At 41.3% G+C, this 24,398-nt stretch overlaps 1 protein-coding gene across 1 annotated transcript; it reads left to right on the top strand.

The window, feature by feature from the left end:
• The first annotated feature begins 594 nt into the window (after positions 1-594).
• Positions 595-2,231, top strand: LOC311232137 (forkhead box protein D1-like). Its single transcript, XM_084318833.1, has one exon. It carries the CDS (start codon positions 661-663, stop codon positions 1,645-1,647), a length of 987 nt encoding a protein of 328 aa, XP_084174959.1. The 5' UTR covers positions 595-660; the 3' UTR covers positions 1,648-2,231.
• Positions 2,232-24,398: the final 22,167 nt, after the last annotated feature.

Consider the following 24,398-nt stretch of genomic DNA (forward strand, 5'->3'; position numbering starts at 1 on the left):
CTGTATCGGCCTGTGCGGCCACCCACTTGGCAAAACAGACTGCATGCCCGGGGTGCAAAGAAAATATGGAAAATCCCATGCATATGTGAAACTCTTTGGCACTTTTCAAATGACATACAGCAAAACAATTTATAAAATAATTCCCCCTGTTGGCTAAACGTCTTCCAAGCTTCATGGCCTTCAAAGTTGGCGGTTGAAATGAATGTAAATAAATAAATAGTGATTTATGCATTTAACTGTAAGACATTCTTTTTCTGTTTCAAAGGAAATACAACTCAGAACTAAGTTATATAGGGACATTCCTGTTTCCTTCGAATCACAGATACTTAATTCTAAAGCTATTGGGCTTACTCTCTTTTGGACATAAATGACAAATTAATGACATACATCTTCATCATAACTGTATTTATTGTGCTTAGTATGATAGCATTCCCCCTTGCATTAGGGGTTAAGTGAGCATTGTTTTTATTTAGACAACGTTGCAGAAGGAGGAGGAAGAGCGGAAAAGGGAGTGGGAGGCTAAAAAGGCAAAGACGCAGTCGAATGGGTCTCCTTTTTTATGAATGAAAAGCGAAAAGGGCTCCGTGTCTGCAGCATGGAGAGGCGCTGATCCCGCCTGCAGGCGCAGCAGGTGGCACTGCTGGACCCTCTGGATTATGAATGATTTTGGACAACGAACTCATGGAGGAGAACGACATCGACGTGGAGGGAGACGGTAACAAAGATGTACAAAAAGAGGATTATTCGTTTGTGAATGAAGACAGGGTTCACTTGAATCAAAGCGCTGCGCCTTTGTCTCCAAAGCAGCCCATCAACGGAGAGGAGAACTTCCCAGTCAGCTGCGCCCCTGGTCCAGGGAGAAGCGCAACCTCGGTGAAGCCTCCATATTCCTACATTGCTCTCATCACCATGGCTATTCTCCAGAGTCCCAGGAAGCGACTCACCCTCAGTGAGATATGCGACTTTATATGTCTCCGCTTTGCTTATTACCGAGAGAAGTTCCCGGCGTGGCAGAATTCCATTCGCCATAATTTGTCTCTAAACGACTGCTTTGTTAAAATGCCGCGGGAGCCAGGCAACCCTGGGAAGGGGAGTTTTTGGACCCTGGACCCCATGTCGGCCGATATGTTTGAAAACGGGAGTTTTCTTCGGCGGAGGAAGCGCTTCAAGCGCCAACATTTCCGTTTGGGCATGTTAAAGGACCCCGGCGTGCTGGAGGGCCACCTGATGCCCGGGTTCCCGTGCTGCGGCGCGCCCGGGACAGGACCGTGTCTGCAGGGGCCCGCTTTAGAATTGTACCACGATGTGGGCATCGATGGTCGTCTGAGGTCCCCGGCTGCTCCGAGCATCCCACCCGTTAGCAGCATCTTGCCTGCGCTCTCCTCACTCTTCTCCAGGACCACGGCCACCACGGGTCTCGGCCAAAAGACTGTTCTGCCTTGTCAACATTTTTCCTTTGAACGTTTTGATTCCACACGCTGCACCACTGTGCCATCTTTGGTTTCCAATTCGCCGTTTATGGCTCCCGTCTCACTCCATAGGATGGGGCCGCCGCATCCCTTGCATCTCCACTCGGAATACTACAAACTGGCCCCTCTTTCCAGTGCGAGCCTAACTAATAAACTCTTGCAACATCTTGGCAATTAGACTAATTGTACAATATTATTGTTTTAATGGCATGTAGATCACTGACCTATTATGCAGACAAACAATTATTCACCTGCTTGCCTTGGAATAGCCTAATCAAAAAGTGTTTCCCATACCAATTACACCATTAGAAACTAAATCAAATGGTGTTTCAAACTTTTCGTGAGATTTTAATTGAAGGACAATCATCTATTTATTACAAATATTGTTTTAGTTAAAGCGCATTGTTATTGTTCTTTTAAGTGGAATTATGTATTGTAATTTAGGCCTTAATTCTAACAATTACAACTTGCTAAAACGTTTAGAAGAAGAAATAGCATTTATTTAAATAATAAAAAAAAAACGTGAGGACTAAATCAATATTTTGCTTAGGCCTAGACCTATGATCAAGAGTCAATTGGAGTTATTTTCCTAATTATGTACAATGTATTCACCGACTCATTTCTGTAGACTATAGCCTATATTTATTTCTATTTTCTAAAGCATTTATTTCCTATGGAGCGAATTTGAACAAATAACCCGAGGCCTCCTTCTCAAATCACAGGCTGCTCCTATAACGAGCCCCACCTGATTCCATTGGCATTAAAGGCAGAGGACGAATTTCATGTATAATATGTAAATGTTTTTGACAAATAAAGATATTATATTCTATTCTTCTATTCTTTGGTGTGCATTTCTTAGATCATATGATCGTCAAACTATAGGCCTATAATGTAAACTTAATAAGTTATTTATATTCTGTTGCGATCGATACGTGTTTGTAAAACGATGCGCACCTGGTTGGCTGGAACAAGGAATGGAAAACCGTTCAAATGTGACGATATTTAGTTTATTTTATTTTACTGTGGACGTCAATGTTTGATTGATTACCATTGCTATGATTTTAGAGGGGATGTATACACAAGAGATCACAGCATGGATATCCCAGCATGTGTTCTCTCTCTCTCTCTCTCTCTCTCTCTCTCTCTCTCTCTCTCTCTCTCTCTCTCTCTCTCTCTCTCTCTCTCTCTCTCTCTCTCTCTCTCTCTGCCCACAGATGTTTGAAAGGATGTAAAAACAGACATTCATATTGTAAGACTTGAACTGCCAGTCTATAAATATGTTACACATGATGACCATATAATGCCTGTTCTAGTGCTGTTGCAGATTTATCAAATGCATGTGACCTTGGCATTACATATTATTACTTGCGTGTGCAAAACCATAGAGTTTACTCTTGATTTGCATTTCCCTGTGCTTTTCATTCTGTTATGTCTTTACTTGATTCCCTCTGGGATAGAACTTGGGGGGAATTAAGAATTCTGAGCCAAAGTCCACACTGGAACTGTTTTCTTTCTGTCCATTCCACCATCCACATTATCTGCTATTTAACATTTTGTGTAATAGACAACTTTACACCCAGCCAGCCTGAGAATTAGAGAATTAGCAGAGTAGGCTTATAGTAAAAGCCACAGAATCCGCCCGATGGACGACTGTGGAATCACCCAGCCTGAGAATGATAAAAATAAATCCTGTTTGGGAGTATAATGTTGATCATATATTGTACCCTCCAATAGCTTAACAGTATAATGTTGATCATATACTGTACCTGCCCTCCAAGAGCTTAACAGTATAATGTTGATCATCTGTACCTGCCCTCCAAGAGTTTAACAGTATAATGTTGATCATCTGTACCTGCCCTCCAAGAGCTTAACAGTATAATGTTGATCATCTGTACCTGCCCTCCAAGAGCTTAACAGTATAATGTTGATCATATACTGTACCTGCCCTCCAAGAGCTTGAATGAATGAAAACTTTATTTAACAGATTGCAGAATGGGTACAATACAGTAAGGCTCAATACACACAATTGTTAAGGGGATGCAGACCAGAGAAAGACGTTTGTCTTGTTTACATCAGGGTCCCCCATTTTCAATTCATAGTGTATTTGCTTAACAGTCGCACACAAAAAGCAGTTGGGACATTTAAATGTAGTGTCTTTGTGAATGATGATCATTGCGTGTATGCAGGTGCAAGCTTGCATGTGAGAGAGAGAGAGAGAGAGAGAGAGAGAGAGAGAGAGAGAGAGAGAGAGAGAGAGAGAGAGAGAGAGAGAGGGGCATGTGCTCCTTGTATGTGAAGTGGTTATAGAAGTAGGTTAATTAAATATCTGCAAGTGGGCATGCAACCAGTAACACAGGGAAAGTGTGGGTTTTGAGATGAAAAAAAAAAACATATACAAGGTTTCTGCTTGGAACCCAAACAGTATTTAATCCTGCAGGGATGCAAGCCCATTAAAACATAGGAGTACTATTGTCAGGTGCTGGTGACCCACCTGACCCTTAGTGCAGGAAGCACTGCTAAAGAGTACACAAAACACAGCGTTAATGTAGATGCCATGGAACCAGAGTCAGTCCCGGTGCTTTGCTGCTGCAAGTGGATCATAACAGGACCTCTTCCACAGCACGTTAATGGCTGCCTTCCACCTTTGACTCTGTAGGGAGCAGTTTGCTTTTCCTGGCACGCTCATTTATATTTGAGTTTTATTCAATTACACACGCACACGCACACGCACACACACACACACACACACACACACACACACACACACACACACACACACACACACACACACACACACACACACACACACACACACACACACACACACACACACACACACACACACACACACACACACACACACACACACACACACACACACAATTCTGTTTCCTCTTTTTTTAAATGCCCATGTATCGTTGGTGTGTGGCCCATTAAAGCGGATCAGTATATGCCAAAGCCGCTCAGTATAGGTGAGTTTATGTTGTATGAGCTTTGGTTCAGGAAATGTGACAGAGTGTGTGTATTTGGAGAAGGGGGCAAACCCACCCACCCAACCCAGACCCCCTCAAACCTTCAGTCAGCAGATGACAGCGACATATAACAGTAGAGCCACCCAAGAAGGACCATGAGCTCATAATTCAGCCATGTGTCCCAAGAGAGTGAGAGTGAGAGAGCGAGAGAGAGAGGGGGGGGGGGGGGGGAGCAGGGGTGTAGCTCCAGATTCTGGGCCCCATGAAAGAATGTATTTGTAGGCCCCCAGTGAATGCGAGCGCGCGTTAGCGCGCGAGCGAAATTTTTTTTGGCCATTTTTTTATTGATGAAAACGCATAATATGGTTTTTACCTATACATTCGGATCAGCAGTTCAGCACCTGCACTGTTGGTGGGTGATCCTAGTGAAGGATGTCGCATTGCGTTCATCTTCAATGAATGGACCAATGCAATAGTCTACCAAAGCCCCCCCTCTATATATCTCACACACACACACACACACACACACACACACACACACACACACACACACACACACACACACACACACACACACACACACACACACACACACACACACACACACACACACACACACACACACACACACACACACACACACACACACACACACACACACACACACACACACACACACACACACACACACACACACACACACACTTCAGAAACAAACATAGTATCAATGAGAGCATCAATAATACACCTGAGTGATGTCTAGTAAAAAAAAAAAAAAAAAAAAAATGTTTGGGGCCCCCCTCAGTGCTGGGCCCTTGGAATCATCCTAAGCTACCCCCCCCCAGCTACGCCCCTGGGGGGAAGAGAGAGATATTGTGAATTGGAAGAGAACAAGGACAAGTTAGAGAAACCAAAGGACTTCAGTAGAAAACTGGGCATGTGTTGCAACAACAACAACACAGATATAGACATTTGGAAACAAGAAATAGGGGTGTAAAGTACTTGAGTAATTGTACTTCGTTACAATACTTAAGTACTGTTTTGGGGGATTTGTACTTTACTCAAGTATTATTAGGTTTGTATACTTTGTACTTTTACTCCATTACATTTCAGAGAAAAAAAACATACTTTTTACTCCTTACATTTAAAATGCAGACCTACAAAGTACAAAGTACAAATCTCGCAGGTCCAACCATTTTAATTAGTATATTTGAATTGTTTATCTGGCCAATCTAACGTTAACGTTATTAATCCTGCGACCGCAGGTAAACAGCCAATCAAATCCCCATCAATGGAAAATGAACCCGCCCATAGCCATGCTGATTGGTCCTTGTGCGGGGATCTTTGATTAAACACCTGTTATCAGAAGAATAGACAGTCAGAGTGACAAGCCATAGAAGATGGCCACAATGAGTGATGAAGAGGACAAAACGGTCGGCGACAGCGTGGACGGACAAGGCAAACATCCATGGCCCTATCTACATAAAAAATACATAGTTCAAGGACTCCAACCTTATAGTGTTGTTGAGTTGCCATCATTCAAAAACCTGATAAATGGTTTGCGACCAAGCACTAACGTCATTACGACTCAGGCCCACTGTCCACTCGAAGATCAGCAAAGCTGCTCAAACCATGAAAGAGAAAGTCACTGCTGCTATGAGTGAAGTTGAATGGATTGCTGGACAGCCCGACGAAGAAGTTTCATTGGGGTAACCGCAGTGGCGGCTCTGCCACTAGGGGCGCAAGGGCGCCGACCCACCTGCTGTTTAATCAGAGAAGAAGAAAATAAAACTTTTTAGTTTTTTGTTTTATAGCCCTATAAATAATATAAACATGTTTAAAATGAATAATATTTACTCATTTTAAGTATGTTTGTATTTCCAATGCACAATATAACGTTATTATCTAAAATAAAAAAACACTCGTTTTCCTGAGCAGGAAGTGACGTTTTTTTTATTTTTTTTATTTTTTCGTATTTCTCGGCCCGGGCTAGACGCGATAGCGCTCTGAGTGCGCGTCACAGTTTGATCGCTGTATCCGTCACAGCCAATCAGTGCATAACGCGTTGTGCGTTGAAATATGACTATTATGTTGGAATCCGGGCGCGATTTGAAGCGGTCTAGCCAGTAGCGTCAAGAATTTCTGTAGCCGCATTTCGCGGAGACGCTCTCTGATTGGCCGACGCCAGTATTTTTTTCCGTAGCAGAATTTCACAGAGACGATCTCTGATTGGCGGAATCCAATTTCTAATGTTCCAATTCTAGCTTCCTAGGTTGGTCCGTTGGTGAGAGATAGTTGTGTTGTTGTGTTGTTGTGAGATGCAGGCAGCAGAGCGTGCCGTGACTGCAAGTTCTTTAGACGGTTAAGCTTAGGCACTCTTTCAAAGTTGGTTAAGGTTAGAGTTTGTCTTAGAGCATGGCGATAGAACGCCAGGTAGTTTGCAGTCTGTTCGACGCGGAAAAATGGACAAAGAAATGTACTTGTGTTGTGCTAACAAGCTAACACTTGGCTAACAAGCTATATGGCGGATGCAGTCTGGAGACAGTGGACAGTGGTCTGGAATACATCAACAGTGGATTATACACGTTTATCAAGCTCTCCTGCCCTGGACGTTTCAACTAAACAGTGAGTCTCTCTCTCTCGATTCAAAACGCGCTGCTGTGTTGTGAACTATAACATTGATTTAGCTGCTGCTGATGCATAATGAATGAATAGTGAGTTGTTTAAAATGACAACATACATGTGTTAATTATTTGATTTGATTGATCCGAGAGACAGAGAGAGATTGCTCCAGAGCATCTCAGAGCATTACATTTTCAACTCGACCTATTAACGTGAACTGCGACCCACAAGGCACCAGCGCCAGCGGCCGCCACTGGGTAACCGCTCACTGGATCGACACTGAAAGCTTTGAAAGGCGTTCTGCTGCACTTGCCTTCAGAAGACTGAAGGGCTCCCATACTTTCAATGTTTTGGTCAGTGCCTTAAACGACATTCACTTGGAGTACAAAATCCGCATTATGCTATTATTCAGGATACACCATTCTGTTTTTAATATTGTCATATTATTCAGGATACTACAGTATTCGGTCTTTAATATTCTGATATTATTCATGGTGTGATGTGAATGCCGTCCATGTTAGTTTACCTTCAATGGAGAAGTGCATTAAATAATTTTAATGCGAAAAAAAGTGTCCTCTGTTCTTTCATTTCAGCATTGTCTATCACAGAACACATTCCATTGTGGGCAGGGTGTATGCTTGGTTTCATTCCAGCCTTGCCTAAACACCAGCTGATGATTTCACTAATTGGCTCACCTCTTCAACTAACTCACCTGGTGCAATGTATAGTTAAAATGAAAACTGGGCCCACAATGGAATGAGTTTGAGACCCCTGATCTATCCCTTTAAAAATAAATGTACTTTTACTTTTTAGTACTTAAGTACATTTAAAAGTAGGACTTTTTTACTTTTACTCAAGTGTGTTTTTTAGCCAGATACTTTGACTTTTACTTGAGTCAGATTTTGAGACAGTACCCATACTTTTACTTAAGTATAATTTCTGAGTACTTTTTACACCCCATTGTAAAAGGCAAGAGTGCACTCTCAAAAATAATGTGTTAAAAGTAAACACATACAAACATGTTACTGGCATGTTTAAAAGCATGTGTTAATAACAACACAACTTGTCTAGTTTTTTTTAACACAATCATCTTTAACACATCTGTGTGTGTTTAGTTATGGACAACACTTCATGGGTTATTTCAACACGTCATCCTTGAGAGTATGTGACATGAGAAGGGGGAGAAAAAAAACATCCTTCTTGAAGACAAGCTGACAAGCTGGTTTCCCCCATAAACAGTTGACTCAAAATAGCCTCAATTATGAATTCTTAACGGATTGTCAGTTCTCTGTCCGAGGTATGAGAGGACAGATGTTTCAGATAATTTCCGAGCCTGAAATAGGGCCACAACAAAAGCAGAAAATGAGAGGACAGCCTTATTTTCTCTGGTTATGTTTAGCCTTGCAACAAGAGGCCGATGTATACAGCCAAACCAGAGATCCAGAGACATGACATCATTAGTTCACCCTCACTCACCCCTTAACTGATTCTCCACATTGGATAATCTATGTGTGTGTGTGTGTGTGTGTGTGTGTGTGTATAATACATATTAACATGTATTTGTGTCTGTGTGTGTTCTGTAGGTACATCACCCTCTCCTAGAAAGAAAAACGAATGACTCCAGCACAGAGTGGTGTGGGTGTGTGTGTGTGTGTGTGTGTGTGTGTTCGTGCGCGCGTGTGCATGTGCGTGTGTGTGTGTGTGTGTGTGTGTGCACATGTGTGTGTGCGTGTGTGTGCACTTGTTTGTACACACTCGTGTGTATGTCTGTGTTTGGGAACACATGCTGCCCAGGGCCATGTGTCTGTCCATCTCTGACACACATTGCTCAGAAACCACAGTCTCTAGGTCAATAAGCAACACAGCTGAAATACTTAGCAGAGGAAAGACGGATCAGACCTTGAGAGGACTGAACACCAGTAGTATAGCCTATTTCTCTGGCTTTGGGAAGCTCTTTGAAGGGGGGAGGGTCATTCCCATACCACTTTCCTCTGGCATTGGGGCTGGAAAACCTGTGGTTTGTTCCACCCCCCTTCCCACTTTACCACCAGAATATGACTGAGGAAAAGGTGTCTATGTGTGAATATATCTATCCAATGTGGAATACATTGGACAGATGGGGGTTCAGTATGTTTTCATTGTGTTGAAATGAATGGAGAGGCAGACCAGAGCATGAAGAATACAATAAGCCTTAAGGTGTCATTTTATTAGAATGTTTTCTGCTTTACATGGGTACCATTCTTTGTACATTTGTGTCAGTTACTCACTGTCAATTATTATTTAAAAAAAATAATAATAATAATAATAATAATTATTATTATAATTACAATAATAATAATAATTATTATTATTGATACAGATTCTGATACCACAGTGAAGAAAAACACGTATTTATGTATTAAATAAGTATTTATACATTTCATTGAAATATATACAAAATAATTTCCCCATAAATATATAAAAATGTATGTATTAAATACTTTGTTAACTTGACAAAAAAAAGAAAAAAAGTTTAAATGCATGTACCATGAACAAGAATCTTATTTGCTAATTCATCAACTAATCAAAACCATCATTATTACTACTAATAACTATTGACCTTATCACTTACTGTACATTGGATGTCACAGTACAACCACATCCTAAGCAAAGTGTCTCCTCAGCTACCATCAGGACTACACTTTACACCTGACACTAGAGCATGGATGGATGACTGGCCGGTGTCTGGTGGGACTGGGGCTGTGGGAGTTTTCCTTGGGTCTCTTGCCAGAGTAGCAGAGCACCATGTGGTCTCCTCAGCTCCTGTGTCTCATTCTGTCTCCAGAGCCAATGACCGTCTCCCCGGAGTCCAGGACCAGCTAAGACTCACTGCTGCTCAACATGGAAGTGTTGATCTAGAGTCAGTATCAGTCTGTTAGCTTGAATAAGATCTAAAGAGTCAGTATCAGTCTGTTAGCTTGAATAAGATCTAGAGAGTCAGTATCAGTCTGTTAGCTTGAATAAGTGTTGATCTAGAGAGTCAGTATCAGTCTGTTAGCTTGAATAAGTGTTGATCTAGAGCAGTGGTTCCCAACCTTTTTCCCCCCAGGGACCCCCAAACATCTCTGATGAAATTCGCGGACCCCCTCCTAATAAGATACCATAAAATACTTTTTTTTTCCATTTTAATAACAAACTGCTTATACACAGGCATATGCATCACAATTAGACCCACTATGCTTCTTTGACTTGTGCCTTCAATCAACAAATCTCATCTTGCACCATATGCATTTCAAAATGTTTGGCCAATATTCAAATGCTGTATTCATCCTCTCAAATCAGGCCCTAATGGTGAACGGTTTGCATTTATGGAGCAAATCAATGCAACAAATTAAACTAAATATGAGACAGGAAATTCCAATCAGTAGCAGAGAGAATCTGTCCTAGCTGGGTTTAATACCTTTTTTTTGTCATTTTAATAACAAACTGCTTATACACAGGCATATGCATCACAATTAGACCCACTATGCTTCTTTAACTTGTGCCTTCAATCAACAAATCTCATCTTGCACCATATGCATTTCAAAATGTTTGGCCAATATTCAAATCCTGTATTCATCCTCTCAAATCAGTCCCTAATGGTGAACGGTTTGCATTTATGGAACAAATCAATGCAACAAATTAAACTAAATATGAGACAGGAAATTCCAATCAGTAGCAGAGAGAATCTGTCCTAGCTGGGTTTAATACCTTTTTTTTGTCATTTTAATAACAAACTGCTTATACACAGGCATATGCATCATAATTAGACCCACTATGCTTCTTTGACTTGTGCCTTCAATCAACAAATCTAATCTTGCACCATATGTATTTCAAAATTTTGGCCAATATTCAAATCCTGTATTCATCCTCTCAAATCAGGCCCTAATGGTGAACGGTTTGCATTTATGTTGAATGAAGTAAGAATCCACTGCAGTAAAAATATCCTGGTAGTAAGGTTGACTGACATGAGAATGTCCTGCTTCAGATCCTCATTTTCAATATATTGCACATAAACGAAGAGCACAGCCTCGTCTGCGACAGTTGTAGTTTCATCAAGTTGTATGGCAAATGGACCCTTTCTAAGCTTTTCTGACAGCTGCTGCTCGCAATCACTTGACATCTTATCAATTCGGTCTTTCACTACATTGTTCGAGAGTGGTACTGATTTTAGTTTATCCGCCACCTGTGGGCCGCACAGTTTCTAAACCATTTTGATGCAGGCTGGTTTGATGAGCTGCTCGCCAATATTGTGCGGTTTCTTTGCTTTTGCAATTAAAAGTGAACACTCAAAGGAGGCTTCGGTAGCCTTCTGTAAATCACTGCCACCCCTGCTCCACGCTACTCTAACATCAACAGGCTTGTTCGCCTTGAGAGACTGTTCTTTCCTCCGAAAAAAGTCTGGATCCTTCCCAACGGTTTCTGGGTGCTTAGACGCCTGATGTCTCTTCAGCTTGCTGGGCTTCAGGCTCGAGTTTGCCAACTTTTCTCCACAAATCACACACTCAGGTCGTTTGTCTGGTCCCTCAGTGAAGCCCATGGTGATGTAATTTTCGCGATTGCTGTAGGTCCTAACTTTTTTTGCAGATGAGCTGCCGTCATCTCCTTTTCGTTTGTCACACATTTTCGCCTCTGGCGGCTAACTGCAGACGAGCCGAGAAAGTTAACTAGCGTGCTAGGCTAGCTACAGAAAGTGAGTGATACAGTCAACTGATTCGCGTTTTAGCGGCTACCCGGTAGCCTACTGTTAACATTCAAAAATCATGTCTAGATGTTTATTTATTTATCTTTATTTTTTATTGTAGTGGAGAGACTATTCATGCTTCTGATGATAAAAAAAAAATCAAAAAAAAAAAAAAAAAAAAAATCAAAAAAAAAAAAAAAAAAAAAAAAAAAGACCTCAAATCATCTGTGGTCTGGCGGATCCCCTGCGCCCCCTGGCGGACCCCAGGGGGTCCGCGGACCCCAGGTTGGGAATCACTGATTAGAGAGTCAGTATCAGTCTGTTAGCTTGAATAAGTGTTGATCTAGAGAGTCAGTATCCGTCTGTTAGCTTGAATAAGTGTTGATCTAGAGAGTCAGTATCCGTCTGTTAGCTTGAATAAGAGAGAGTCAGTATCAGTCTGTTAGTTTGAATAAGTGTTGATCTCTAGAGTCAGTATCAGTCTGTTAGCTTGAATAAGTGTTGATCTCTAGAGTCAGTATCAGTCTGTGAGCTTGAATAAGTATTGATCCAGACCAGCGGTTCTCAAACTACGGGTCGCGACCCACAGTGGGGTCGCGGGTAGGTGACAGTGGGGTCACGCATTGGCAACAAACAAAAAAACTCAGATCGAGTTTTCCGCCCGGCAGCTGTGTGTGGACAGGCCCTCGCAAAGTTCTGAATATCAGTCCGGAACGAGTACCCAGTGTTGTGTAATGCTGCGCTGCAGTGGCGGACTCAGGCTGTTTGAAGGGCAGGGGCGAAAATAAAAAAAAGGGCACCTACTGCACAACATGGGACCCCATCAGTAAGCAAAAAGCTATGATGCGTCATGTTTTCATAAAACAGTTTAACAGTTAAAGTTAATTCGAGTGCCGTTGAGCTTCTTCCTTTCTCTCTCCTCCCCTTCTCTCCTCATGTCCTCTCCTCCTGTACTCCCCCTCTCCTCTCATTCTCTCCTCCTGTCCTCTCCTCCCCTTCTCTCCTCCTATACTCCCCTACTCTCCTCCTGTACTCCCCTTCTCTCCTCCTATACTCCCCATCTCTCCTCCTGTACTCCCCTTCTCTCCTCCTGTCCACTCCTTCTCTCCTCCTGTCCACTCCTTCTCTCCTCCTGTCCTCTCCTCTAATTCTCTCCTCCTGTCCTTTACTCTCCTTCTCTCATCCTGTCCTCTCCTCCTGTCCTCTCCTCCTGTCCTCTCCTTCTCTCCCTCTCTTTCTCTCCCTCCCCCTCCCCATCTTCAGAATAGAGCAACAAAACTCAACAAATCTATCAGAGTGGTGGTCTATGCTGTGCTTCTGAACATGGGCTGGATCAGTGGGATATTTTAATGGCAACAGGAGAGCATTCAAGTTATTTGTTGTTGTGTCACCATCATTTCTCTTCATAGCATTATCTGCATTCTCTCTTTCCTCCACTTCTTCATCGTTTATTTCCATACCATCATCTGCATTTTCTCCTTCCTCCACTTCTTCACCATCTCTCTCCATAGCATTATCTGCATTCTCTCTTTCCTCCACTTCTTCATCGTTTCTCTACAATCATCTGCATTTTCTCCTTCCTCCACTTCCTCACCATTTTCCTTGTGAATATCTCCATCTTCATTGTCTGTACTGTCTTTATCTAAGGTGGAGAAAATAATATTAGTTTTATAATAGTAATATAATTGTACTGTATATAATATTTGTACTGTAGCCTACAATGTTATAATTGTATTATAAAATAATATGTCATATAGCACTACCACTAGCCTTCTTGCCTTGATTGGAATAAAAATGGTCTATGGTTGGTCAATTTAAATGTTTAAGAAAAAATGTTCTGTCCAAAATAAGCATTATTGACCATGTTAGCACCAGCTTCTCAGTTATAATCCAAACTATGGCTCTGTGAGACAAGCAGCTTGTACATGTAGCTAGTAGTGAGGACTTACAAATACATACCTGTATCCTTATCTCCTCCCTTACTATTATTGCTTTGGACCCAATTCTTCAAAGAGAAGCTCAGATGCTTTTTAACATTCTTCCGATTTCTCTCTCTCCTTGGCATTCTGTAATCATAGAATATAGGCCAATGCTAAACCCACTTTTAAGTTTACTACCACTCTTAAATTAACTTTAAAAAGCAATCCACACTGAACTTTAAAGTGCTATGGGTATATTTTGTGCAAACTATCCTAAAGTAATGTGTACACTTTATTTCTAAATTGAGAACACAGGTTAGCATTATAGCATATAATCAGCTAAGCAAGGTACCTGTTTAGTTAGCTAGCTACAGTAGTAATAAAGCTAGCCTACACTAGCCTAGGCTAAAACATACTGCCATCGATAAAAACACTTGCAGTGTACATACATTAGTATTTACTGTAGTAATGCATAATTGGTAAAACAAACTCAAACTTTGCAACTTCAAAGAAAGCTTGCTGTATTACCTACCTCACACAGCAGTAGGATGCAGGGTTACAGCCATCTGGCATCTGAACATTCAAGAGGGGGTGTGTCTAAAACTTAACCCTCCAGTCACCCTTGTTGCAATTCTCTGCAAATAGCCTTTTTTATGTGTGTTTGTGGATAGTGTTGGCTATATTTTATGTATATGCCAGGAAAGTATCTCAGTATCACATCTTTGACTCACGTTACAATAATACATTTTTTATTTTAAATCACTATTAACACTTTAATCGCCGATGACGTGTTTAGACGTCATTCCTCGCCATGCTCATTCTGCCGAAGACGCCGTAACTCGTCTTTGATGTCAATATTTCAAAAATCTTTCTCCTCCGGGGTCCTGAGATATACTGCTGATCTCCACTCAACTCTCTAGCGGTTCAAGAGCGCCATCTGGTGGCCGATCGGCAGATCGCCAACAGGAAGTGACTCGTCAAACAGGAAGTGCTCATCCATATATCGTCCGGGCACTCGCGATCATTAGCAGGACTCTATCTCAACACACTGGATAATCAATCGCTCGCCCTAACTCAATAAACAACGTTATTTGGACGTATATAGTATTATACAACCTGGAAATGGTTCATCAGGATCAACATCCCATAATCGAAAACTGTCTACTCCACGCTGATCGTCCAACGGCGCGAGGAAGATACGGTGAGTTTCAATGTTATTTTCTAACGTATTCTATACTAACTGATCTGATGATCATATGACCCACACTAGATGAATGGTATAACGTTGCCCACGGAATTATAAACGCCCCCTCGCCCATCTGGTCAATATCAGATGATACGTAGTAACTTCTAGAAGTACCTCCAGTTGACATTTTTCATCTGGCACTGATCGCTACCAAACTGTATTTGATCATCAATATAATGCATTTGGGGCTATAAATCAAGTTCTGAAGAAAGCTGCAGAAAACGATAAAAACATACTTATACTTTAGACCATATTTTAGTATGAATATGTGAATGAAAAAGTATATCGTTGCTACACCCTGAACAATGGATATAGGACATTGAATGGGCCATAATAATGTCAATTTAGCAATAGAATTTAAAAAGTTATAGCCCTGCAAAGAAGGGGAACTTCTCCATAGACAAATAGAGCTGGCTAGGGATGGTAAATTATGAATTTAACCATGGCGATCAAAGTGTTAAGCGTGTGGCATAAAAGTGTCACACCATCCACTAGGGCTGGGCAATTAATCGAAATAAAATTGCGATCTCGATTCATAGACCTATGCAATCTCATTTCTAAATTATGAAGATTTTTTTTTATTAAAAAAGATTCAAAAAAGTTAAGTTAACTTTTTTAAATGATGACGATTCTGACTTGAGTTATTTTGTATGTTACAATATACTTTTAAGTTTAAGTCAAGCACTTTCATATATGTTATGTTTAAGTTTAAGTCAAGCACTTTGATATGTTATGTTGTCTGTTTAAGAAAGAGTGCAATCAATTATTTTATTGAAAAAATAAGAATCGTGTGAGAGAATCGTGATCTCAATTCTTAGGTCGCTTATATAGTTTTGGTGGACTCGGTGCGGTTCTGGGGGTGAAGTTGCAACATTGTTGCATTCTTCATTTGGTTCGCCTGCGTTCACATAGAAATCTGTGAGGCGGACCGAACCTTCTGAACAATGTCACACGGTCGAAAAGGGCGCTTGTCTATTGGACAGTGGAAATGTGTGTGTGGCTGCGAGCCTGTGTGTGTGTGCGCGCGCGCGCGCATGTGTGTGTCTGTGTGTGGACTGCGAGTCCTCCAGATCAGCGGAGCGGAGGCGAGTTTTGACATGGCATTGATCCATTGTTCTATTGAAGCACATTACCACCATCCTCTCGCTAAACAACTTGTAGACCACGGTGTTTTTATGAGTGCCCACAAGTAGCTGTTTTATTAATAATATAATAAGCCGCGTTTTTTCTTCCTTCTTCCCAAGATGCACAGATATATAGATATATAGATAGATAGATAGATAGAGAGATAGATGCAGTGTGCTTGTTTTGCAGTGAATGAATGCTGCGAGCAGTGGTAAGGTAATAATAGTATTGACGTGGCATTGATCCATTGATCCAATGCCGTGCGCCTCGGTAATAATAATAAGCCGCGTTTTTTCTTCCTTCTTCCCAAGATGCACAGATAGATAGATAGATAGATAGATAGATAGATAGATAGATAGATAGATAGATAGATAGATAGATAGATAGATAGATAGATAGATAGATAGATAGATAGATAGATAGATAGATAGATAGATAGATAGACAGACAGACAGACAGACAGACAGACAGACAGACAGACAGACAGACAGACAGACAGACAGACAGACAGACAGACAGACAGACAGACAGACAGACAGACAGACAGACAGACAGATAGATAGATAGATAGATAGATAGATAGATAGATAGATAGATAGATAGATAGATAGATAGATAGATAGATAGATAGATAGATAGATAGATAGATAGATAGATAGATAGAGAGATTAGATGCAGTGTGCTTGTTTTGCAGTGAGTGCTGCGAGCAGTGGTAATAATAATCACTTCCTATATTTGGTTCGCGTTTGGTTCGATGAAGCCGAACCGAGACGACGTTTTCAGGCGGACCAGAGTTCGCCTGTTTGGTCCGCAAACCGAGTTCGACACGCATTCACACAAACCCGAAAAACCGGACTATCGAATTCTGGTCCGAAAGTCCGGACCAAACAGCCCCTGTGTGAAAGCGACCTTAGAGAGAAAAATCGTGATTCACATTTGAGGAAGAATCGCCCAGCCCTACAGTACCATCCACCCTAGTTGCAGAAATGAACAGGTTAATGCATGCGTGCGTGCGTGCGTGTGTGTGTCTGGCTTTGACCCCAGCCTGGCTGACTATTCTGCCCAGAGACCCAGATGCAGGTGCAGATGCAAGTTTCAAGTTTGTTTATTTGTTTATGAACCTGAAGTGAAACAAAACCCCCCACACTAAGCACTCCCTGGGCCATGCTCTAGGGCAGGGGTCAGCAACCTTTACTATCAAAAGAGCCACCCCCCCCCCCCCCTTCCACAAACTAAAATTCATCTGGAGCCGCAAAACCAATTTACCCTTAAAATGAAGATAACAGTGTATAAGTTATCCCCAAGCATACCCCATATTTAGCATAAATGTTCATGTTTAACCATTAGAAGGGCACCAATAGGGCATGTCATCTCATTTTCTCCACTCAAAAGGGCACTTTTGCGTGACATTATTTAACCGTCGGGGCACATGGTCAAGTTTAGACCATTGGAAGGGCACCAATGGGCACGTCCTCTCATTTTCAACACTCAAAAAGGGCATTTTAGCGCGATGTTTTCAACTGTGGGGGCACATGGTCACGTTTAACCATTAGAGGGGCACCAATAGGGCACGTCCTATAATTTCTTTCACTCAAAAGGGCACTTTTGCGTGATATTATTTAAACGTGGGGCACATGGTCAAGTTTAGACCATTGGAAGAGCACCAATAGGGCACACCTTCTAATTTTTTGCCACTCAAAAGGGCACTTTAGCGCGCATTTTTCAACCGTGGGGGCACCAATAGGGCACATCCTCTAATTTCTTTCACTCAAAAGGGCAGTTAAGCGTGCGTTTTTCAACCGTGGGGGCACCAATAGGGCACATCCTCTAATTTCTTTCACTCAAAAGGGCACTTAAGCGTGCGTTTTTCAACCGTGGGGGCACCAATAGGGCACATCCTCTAATTTCTTTCACTCAAAAGGGCACTTAAGCGCGCGTTTTTCGACCGTGGGGGCACCAGTAGGGCACATCCTCTAATTTCTTTCACTCAAAAGGGCACTTAAGCGCGCGTTTTTCGACCGTGGGGGCACCAATAGGGCACATCCTCTAATTTCTTTCACTCAAAAGGGGACTTAAGCGTGCGTTTTTCAACCGTGGGGGCACCAATAGGGCACATCCTCTAATTTCTTTCACTCAAAAGGGCACTTAAGCGAGCGTTTTTCGACCGTGGGGGCACCAGGGGGGGCGGTCGCCCCCCTGCCCCCCCCCCTGAGTCCGCCAGTGCTGCGCTGAGAAAGCGCGTCCCCTTCGCATCAACACAGCTCTGTGAGGAGGGATTTTCAGAATAGAGCGGATCTCTGCCAAAGCGCACATGAGCGCATTTTTCTTTTCATGTTCTGGCAACATATTTTGGCTAAATATGCCTTGTTTTATAAATGTGTATACAGAAACAATTCCATTGCCTTTGTTGATGATATTCATTCATTGCATTGATAACATAGTGCTGTAATTTAATTTTTTAAACAACGTGTGCTTTTATTTTGATATTCCTTATTTCCACGTTGAAATTACGTGTTGTTAATCTGTAGACCGTTTTCGCCTAAAGGTACATGCCTAAGTAAATGGAAGATTGCTCCACTTCTGCAAGGTCAATTTGCATGTTCTTGGTATCTAGGAACATCTAGGGACCTGGGCCCTGTTTCTTGTACCTGGATAACTGAGTTAGCCGGATAACTTTAACTGGATAACTGGGTTAGCCGGACTTTCCGGTTTCATGTACGTGGATTTTCCAAATCACCATGACAACATATCCAAAAGTTTGAGCCTGGTCGAAAGCAGAGTTCAAGTTCAACTTAGCCTGAACCATCGCCACGCCCCCGCAAAGAAGTGACGGCCCGTTTCCTGAAACTATTCCCACAGTCTACGATCTGCATTATACCATTCTGAATTACGTTCTTGTGCTCCATTCTTCCAGAGGGGGCTTTTGAAATGTAAAATAGACCCAAAATGCTGATACTAAATTCACTTTGTCCTAAATAATGCACGTTATATATACCGTGGCGACGGTGGCGCTCGCTCGTGCGATGTACACATTATGTGGTTATTTTAATTGTAACTGGGATTAAGATGTCTGATGAGATGCGCTGTTTGACGGATTTGAGAAATTGAATGAGCCGTTGACGTCACATTAATGAATGAGGATAAAGAGATAAACTTCATTCATAACAAAGGATATTCTAAACACGGGTCTCTCGTTCATTAATGTATAAACAATGAATTTATCCCATCTGGCACAGTGGTCCAGCGGTAGTGCTCAAGCCTGCCAACCCAGCGCCGCGCGGCACCCTGGAGTAGTTGGCCTTAACGTCCATTCACTCGTGTGTCTTAACAACGATCCTTCCCTTAACTTCCATCCACTCCCTGTTTACAAAACCATGTATTATTTTGGCCACTAGTGGCGCTGTTGCGAGTTTGTGGATGGCTGCTGCGCCGCTGTATCCACATTTAGGAGAAGAAGAACAGAAGAAGAGATCCGTTTGGCAGAGCTGGAGAAAGTAGCGTTTTTTATTCAACCTGTTTGATTTACCGAGTGACTGAGTTCGTTTTTTCTCAAATGTAAACTACAGTATAAGATCCAACAATGTCACAACAGCAGTCATATTGTATATTTTCAACAATACGTTTGTTTACCAATAGGTTAAACTGTTTTTTAGCGTTTGTGTTGGCAGTTTCAACAGTTGGATGTACTCTGTGAAGCTGACTGAGTCGTGTTTTGTTTCTGATCTATCTATCTCTATCTATCTGCTATGCTTTTATTTTTTACTCCGTTTATTTGATCAGGGACAGTGCATATCAATCAACAGTTATACATTTATAAATGAATACAAATTAAAAACTGTAAATATGCCAACATTAGCAGGGTTGCTAGTTTTCAGTTGTAGTCCCTGGGCCAGATGGTTAAAGCCCAACCTCCAGGTTAAACCCTACTGATCAATTATGGGTAGTTTACATCATTGGTATATAATTATATATATATCTGTACATATCTCTTACCTACTCTTACTAGTTACACTGCTGGCCAGTATGACTTACTACCATAGTGTCTTTATACCTGTATCACTGTACATATTAATACTACAACTCTGTACATACATGTAGTACTCATAGTACTAATTTATATATGTTATACCCAGTTTAACCACCTGTACAGTGTATATTACTATTTCACGTTACTGCTACATAGTCACTCTGGTTGGATGCCAAACCTCTTTTAGTTGTACTGTACTTGTGCTGCATGATGACAATACATTACAATCTGCACTGAATTAGTCACAGAATGTTTTGGGACTAGAAGGTTTACAGGGTTAACCGGCTGTCGTGTGGCAGTGAAAGGGTTAACCTTCTGTGTATTGTTGAAGGTTTAGTCCACATTGTTTATTGAACAAAAATACAACATGAAGGTTGGCCTTTAAGCCAGAAACAATAGTACTGTTACGTGACATACGATATGCAAATATACAGTAAGGAACCTGACGCAAACTTTGCCATCACAACCATTGAACTATTATAATAGTTAGGATCTATGGGTAACAGTACTGTATATTTGCATATCGTATATGTCACAAATGTAACAGTACTATATACCTGTATGTCATGTATGTCCCTATGTCATAAATGTCATGATGTCATGTATGTTGTGTGTGTCATAAATGTCACTATGAATTGAAAATAGGGGACCCTGATGTAAACAAGACAAACGTCTTTCTCTGCTCTGCATCCCCTTAACAATTGTGTGTATTGAGCCGTACTGTATTGTACCCATTCTGCAATCTGTTAAATAAAGTTTTCATTCATTCATTCAGTGAGATGCTGGAGAAGCAGCAGCAGCAGCAACAACAACAGCGGCGCCGGCTCCCCAAGAGGACACACACCTGCCTCGCCTGTGGTCAGCCAAAGTCCCGGTTCCTCAGAGATGGCTCCACCATCCACTTTTTTTTTTATCAGACTGGAGCGGTGAGATACTGTACTTCTACTGCTCCACTAAGGTCTTCCAGACCTATGCAGCAGAAGGACTCACCAATCCCAGGATGCCATTCCAGGACTTTGTTGAGACAGAGTTTTTTCAGAGGGAGTTGGAGGCCTGGAGGGATGTCTTTATTCTCCTTTATTTTATATATCAGAGGATTTTATAGTATGTCTGCACTTTATGTGCTCATTTCATCATTCATGTATTTTTGCATTCTACTAAAACTGAATCAAACCATAAACAAGGTGGCCCTAAAGGATGTTAGATCCTAATGTGAAAAACTGTGATTTTATATGTCTGCTCATTTGACTTATTTCTACTTTTATCTTTACGCCCCACTATCTGCTGGGTGCATACTATAACCTTATCATGTTTTGTAACAGATTACAGAAGCATATTGGAACGTGAGGTTCTGATATGAATTGATTAATATATCTGCATTATTTTATCCCACTTTATGCTTTGCTCTTGCTGCTTGTTTTACACTGATTTTATGTTTTATTTCTTACTGATGTAAAGCACTTTGAACTGCAATCCCCTGTATGAAAGGTGCTATACAAATAAAGTTATTATTATTATTACTGAGACACAGTTCTTTCAGATAGTTTTTAAACCAGCTCAAAGCCGTTTTTCCAAGACCTATATGCAGCCAAGCCTCTGCAGTAATGCGTGATCCACAGAGTCAAACGCTTTAGACAGATCAACAAACAATGCTGCACAGTGTTTTTTCTTGTCTAGTGCTTCAATTATGTCATTTGAGACTAGCATAGTCGCTGAAGTACTATGGATCTGAAGCCTGACTGAGACTTGTTAAGAATATTATGGTCAGCTAGAAACTCTTTCAGTTTGTTTACAAGAGATTCAAAGACTTTGGCCATTACAGACAATCTGGAAATAGGGCGATAATTATTTAGGTCAGAGGGGTCTCCGCCCTTTAACAAGGGGAGAACCATGGCCGACTTCCATGAGCTAGGTAATTCACCAGATATGATATGAACATTTCCTGATGACGCTGCCATTTTAGCTCTAATTAAGAATGACAGTGACCTAGCTGACTATTATTTGGAAATCCAGTGGTTTGTAAACTGGTGCGACAATAACTGTCTGGTTTTAAATGTTAAGAAGACTGAGGAGATGGTGTTTGACCCCAGAGGTGTTGGGGACCACAGGCCTGTGGTCATCCACACACAGTCCTGTGCATAAATTAAGAAACATGATTTAAGTTGACAAAAACCTCTGCCGCTACAATCTAATGATAATCTAAATATGTGCAACAAGGAGAGACAGGGACAGAATTAATGAATGAAAACTTTATTTAACAGATTGCAGAATGGGTACAATACAGTACGGCTCAATACACAAAATGTTTAAGGGGATGCAGACCAGAGAAAGACTTTTGTCTTGTTTACATCAGGGTCTGCCATTTTCAATTCATAGTGACATTTATGACATACATGACATTTATGACAGGGACATACATGACATACAGGTATATAGTACTGTTACATTTGTGACATACGATATGCAAATATACAGTAAGGAACCTGACGCAAACTTTGCCATCACAACCATTGAACTATTATAATAGCTTTACTATTATAATCTAAATCTGTGCAATATTCATGTTTATTTAGTGATATTCATGTTTATTGATTCAACATAGCTGTTTATCTTTGATAATGTATGACAGGCTTTTGCCCCGACCGGGATTCGAACACGGCTGCACGAGAGCAGTTCAGCTCCTTGGACAGCGTGACAAATGCACCCCATTTCATTGGCTGTCAGTCTGTTACACCTATACACGGCTGGCCGCCGCGCGACCGGGGTTCAAAACCCGGTCTTTCCAATATGATTTTTTTGAATATAATATTAATGATTATACGCCAAAGTAGCCTGGTTTTAAGTTAAAATATTATAAATCTACATGCATTGAGGATGTCATTCTTTATATAGCTCTCAACGTGCACCAAATTGAATTATTCCTATATTGCAAAAAGAAGGAGACGACTAGGGTCTTGAACCCCGGTCGTCTGTGTGAAAGTCAAAAGAACAACCCGTTAGACCACATTGGAGATAAGTTAAAGATTGACTATACATCAATCAATGGGTAAGAGAGCCGTATCGTAATTCTGTATAACAGTTAACTAATTATTTTCGCTAGCAAGATCTCATTTGATTATTCAATCCAGCAGGCAAGTTTAAAGAAATATAATCTGATTGATTGAGGTAATGAGGGACTTAAAATTAGCCTATAGATAACGCATTTAACTTGTCGGCGAGGCGATTGAGCCGTACTGCAATATGTTAATAAAGTTTTAAATCAATTAATCAATCAATGCCGCTAGAGAATCAGGATTTCTGCGATCGACACCTGCTGTCTTCTCAGCTGAGGCGGGCGCGCGCACTGATCCTGAGAATCAAGTCTGGCTTGAGTTAACGAGACTGAATCCACCTTCTTGGAACAGGAAAATCCCGGCTTCAAACATCGGGTTAACTGAAGCTGGATAATGACATCTTGATCGACTTAGTTGAACCACGTACAAGAAACAGGGCCCTGGGGGTATGTATTTCCAGTGTCAGAAATATTGTGTCTGTTACTAGTAATTATTCAATTGTAATGAATAAATTAATTATGATTAATTATGATTTATGATTTTGATGATGATGATAAAAAATGTATACGAGTAGGAGAAAATGCTCACTGAGCTCATTCACCACCTTATTGAGATCATGTGTACAAAAAATCTAAAATATACACTTTGACTACTGGTTATGGTCTTTACTCTTGGCTACAAAAAAGAATATTTAAAAACATTGACCTCTTAACATCCAAGGGCCCACATGTGGACGATTCTTTGTCGACCTCTAGTGGCTCGGGTGTGCATTTCTTTTAATACAATATATAGATAGAATTAAAGACATAATATGGCAATATTATTTGTTGCCTGTCGATTGCCCTGCCATATTTGTTGCCTGTCGATTGCCCTCTCTCTCTCTCTCTCTCTCTCTCTCTCTCTCTCTCTCTCTCTCTCTCTCTCTCTCTCTCTCTCTCTCTCTCTCCCCCTATCTCTCTCTCTCTCTCTCTCTCTTCTCTCTCTCTCTCTCTCTCTCTCTCTCTCTCTCTCTCTCTCTCTCTCTCTCCCCCTATCTCTCTCTCTTTTTTTTCTTTCAAAAATCAATGTGTGGGGAGACAGGAGAGGACTAGGTTAGTCTTCAATGAAGAATCCACAGCATTGTTATATATAATGAAAAGAGCCCTCCACTTTTTGACAATCCTGCAAGTCTGCCCTGCATCAATGTAACCTGCTGTAGCAACCCCTGGCTGTAACTGATGCAGTCTGGTGTGGCTGGTGTATGCCTGCTGCTTAGGTGGTCTC

The sequence above is a fragment of the Notolepis coatsorum genome, assembly GCF_963971535.1.
Source record: "Notolepis coatsorum genome assembly, chromosome: 7".
Lineage (NCBI taxonomy): Eukaryota > Metazoa > Chordata > Actinopteri > Aulopiformes > Paralepididae > Notolepis > Notolepis coatsorum.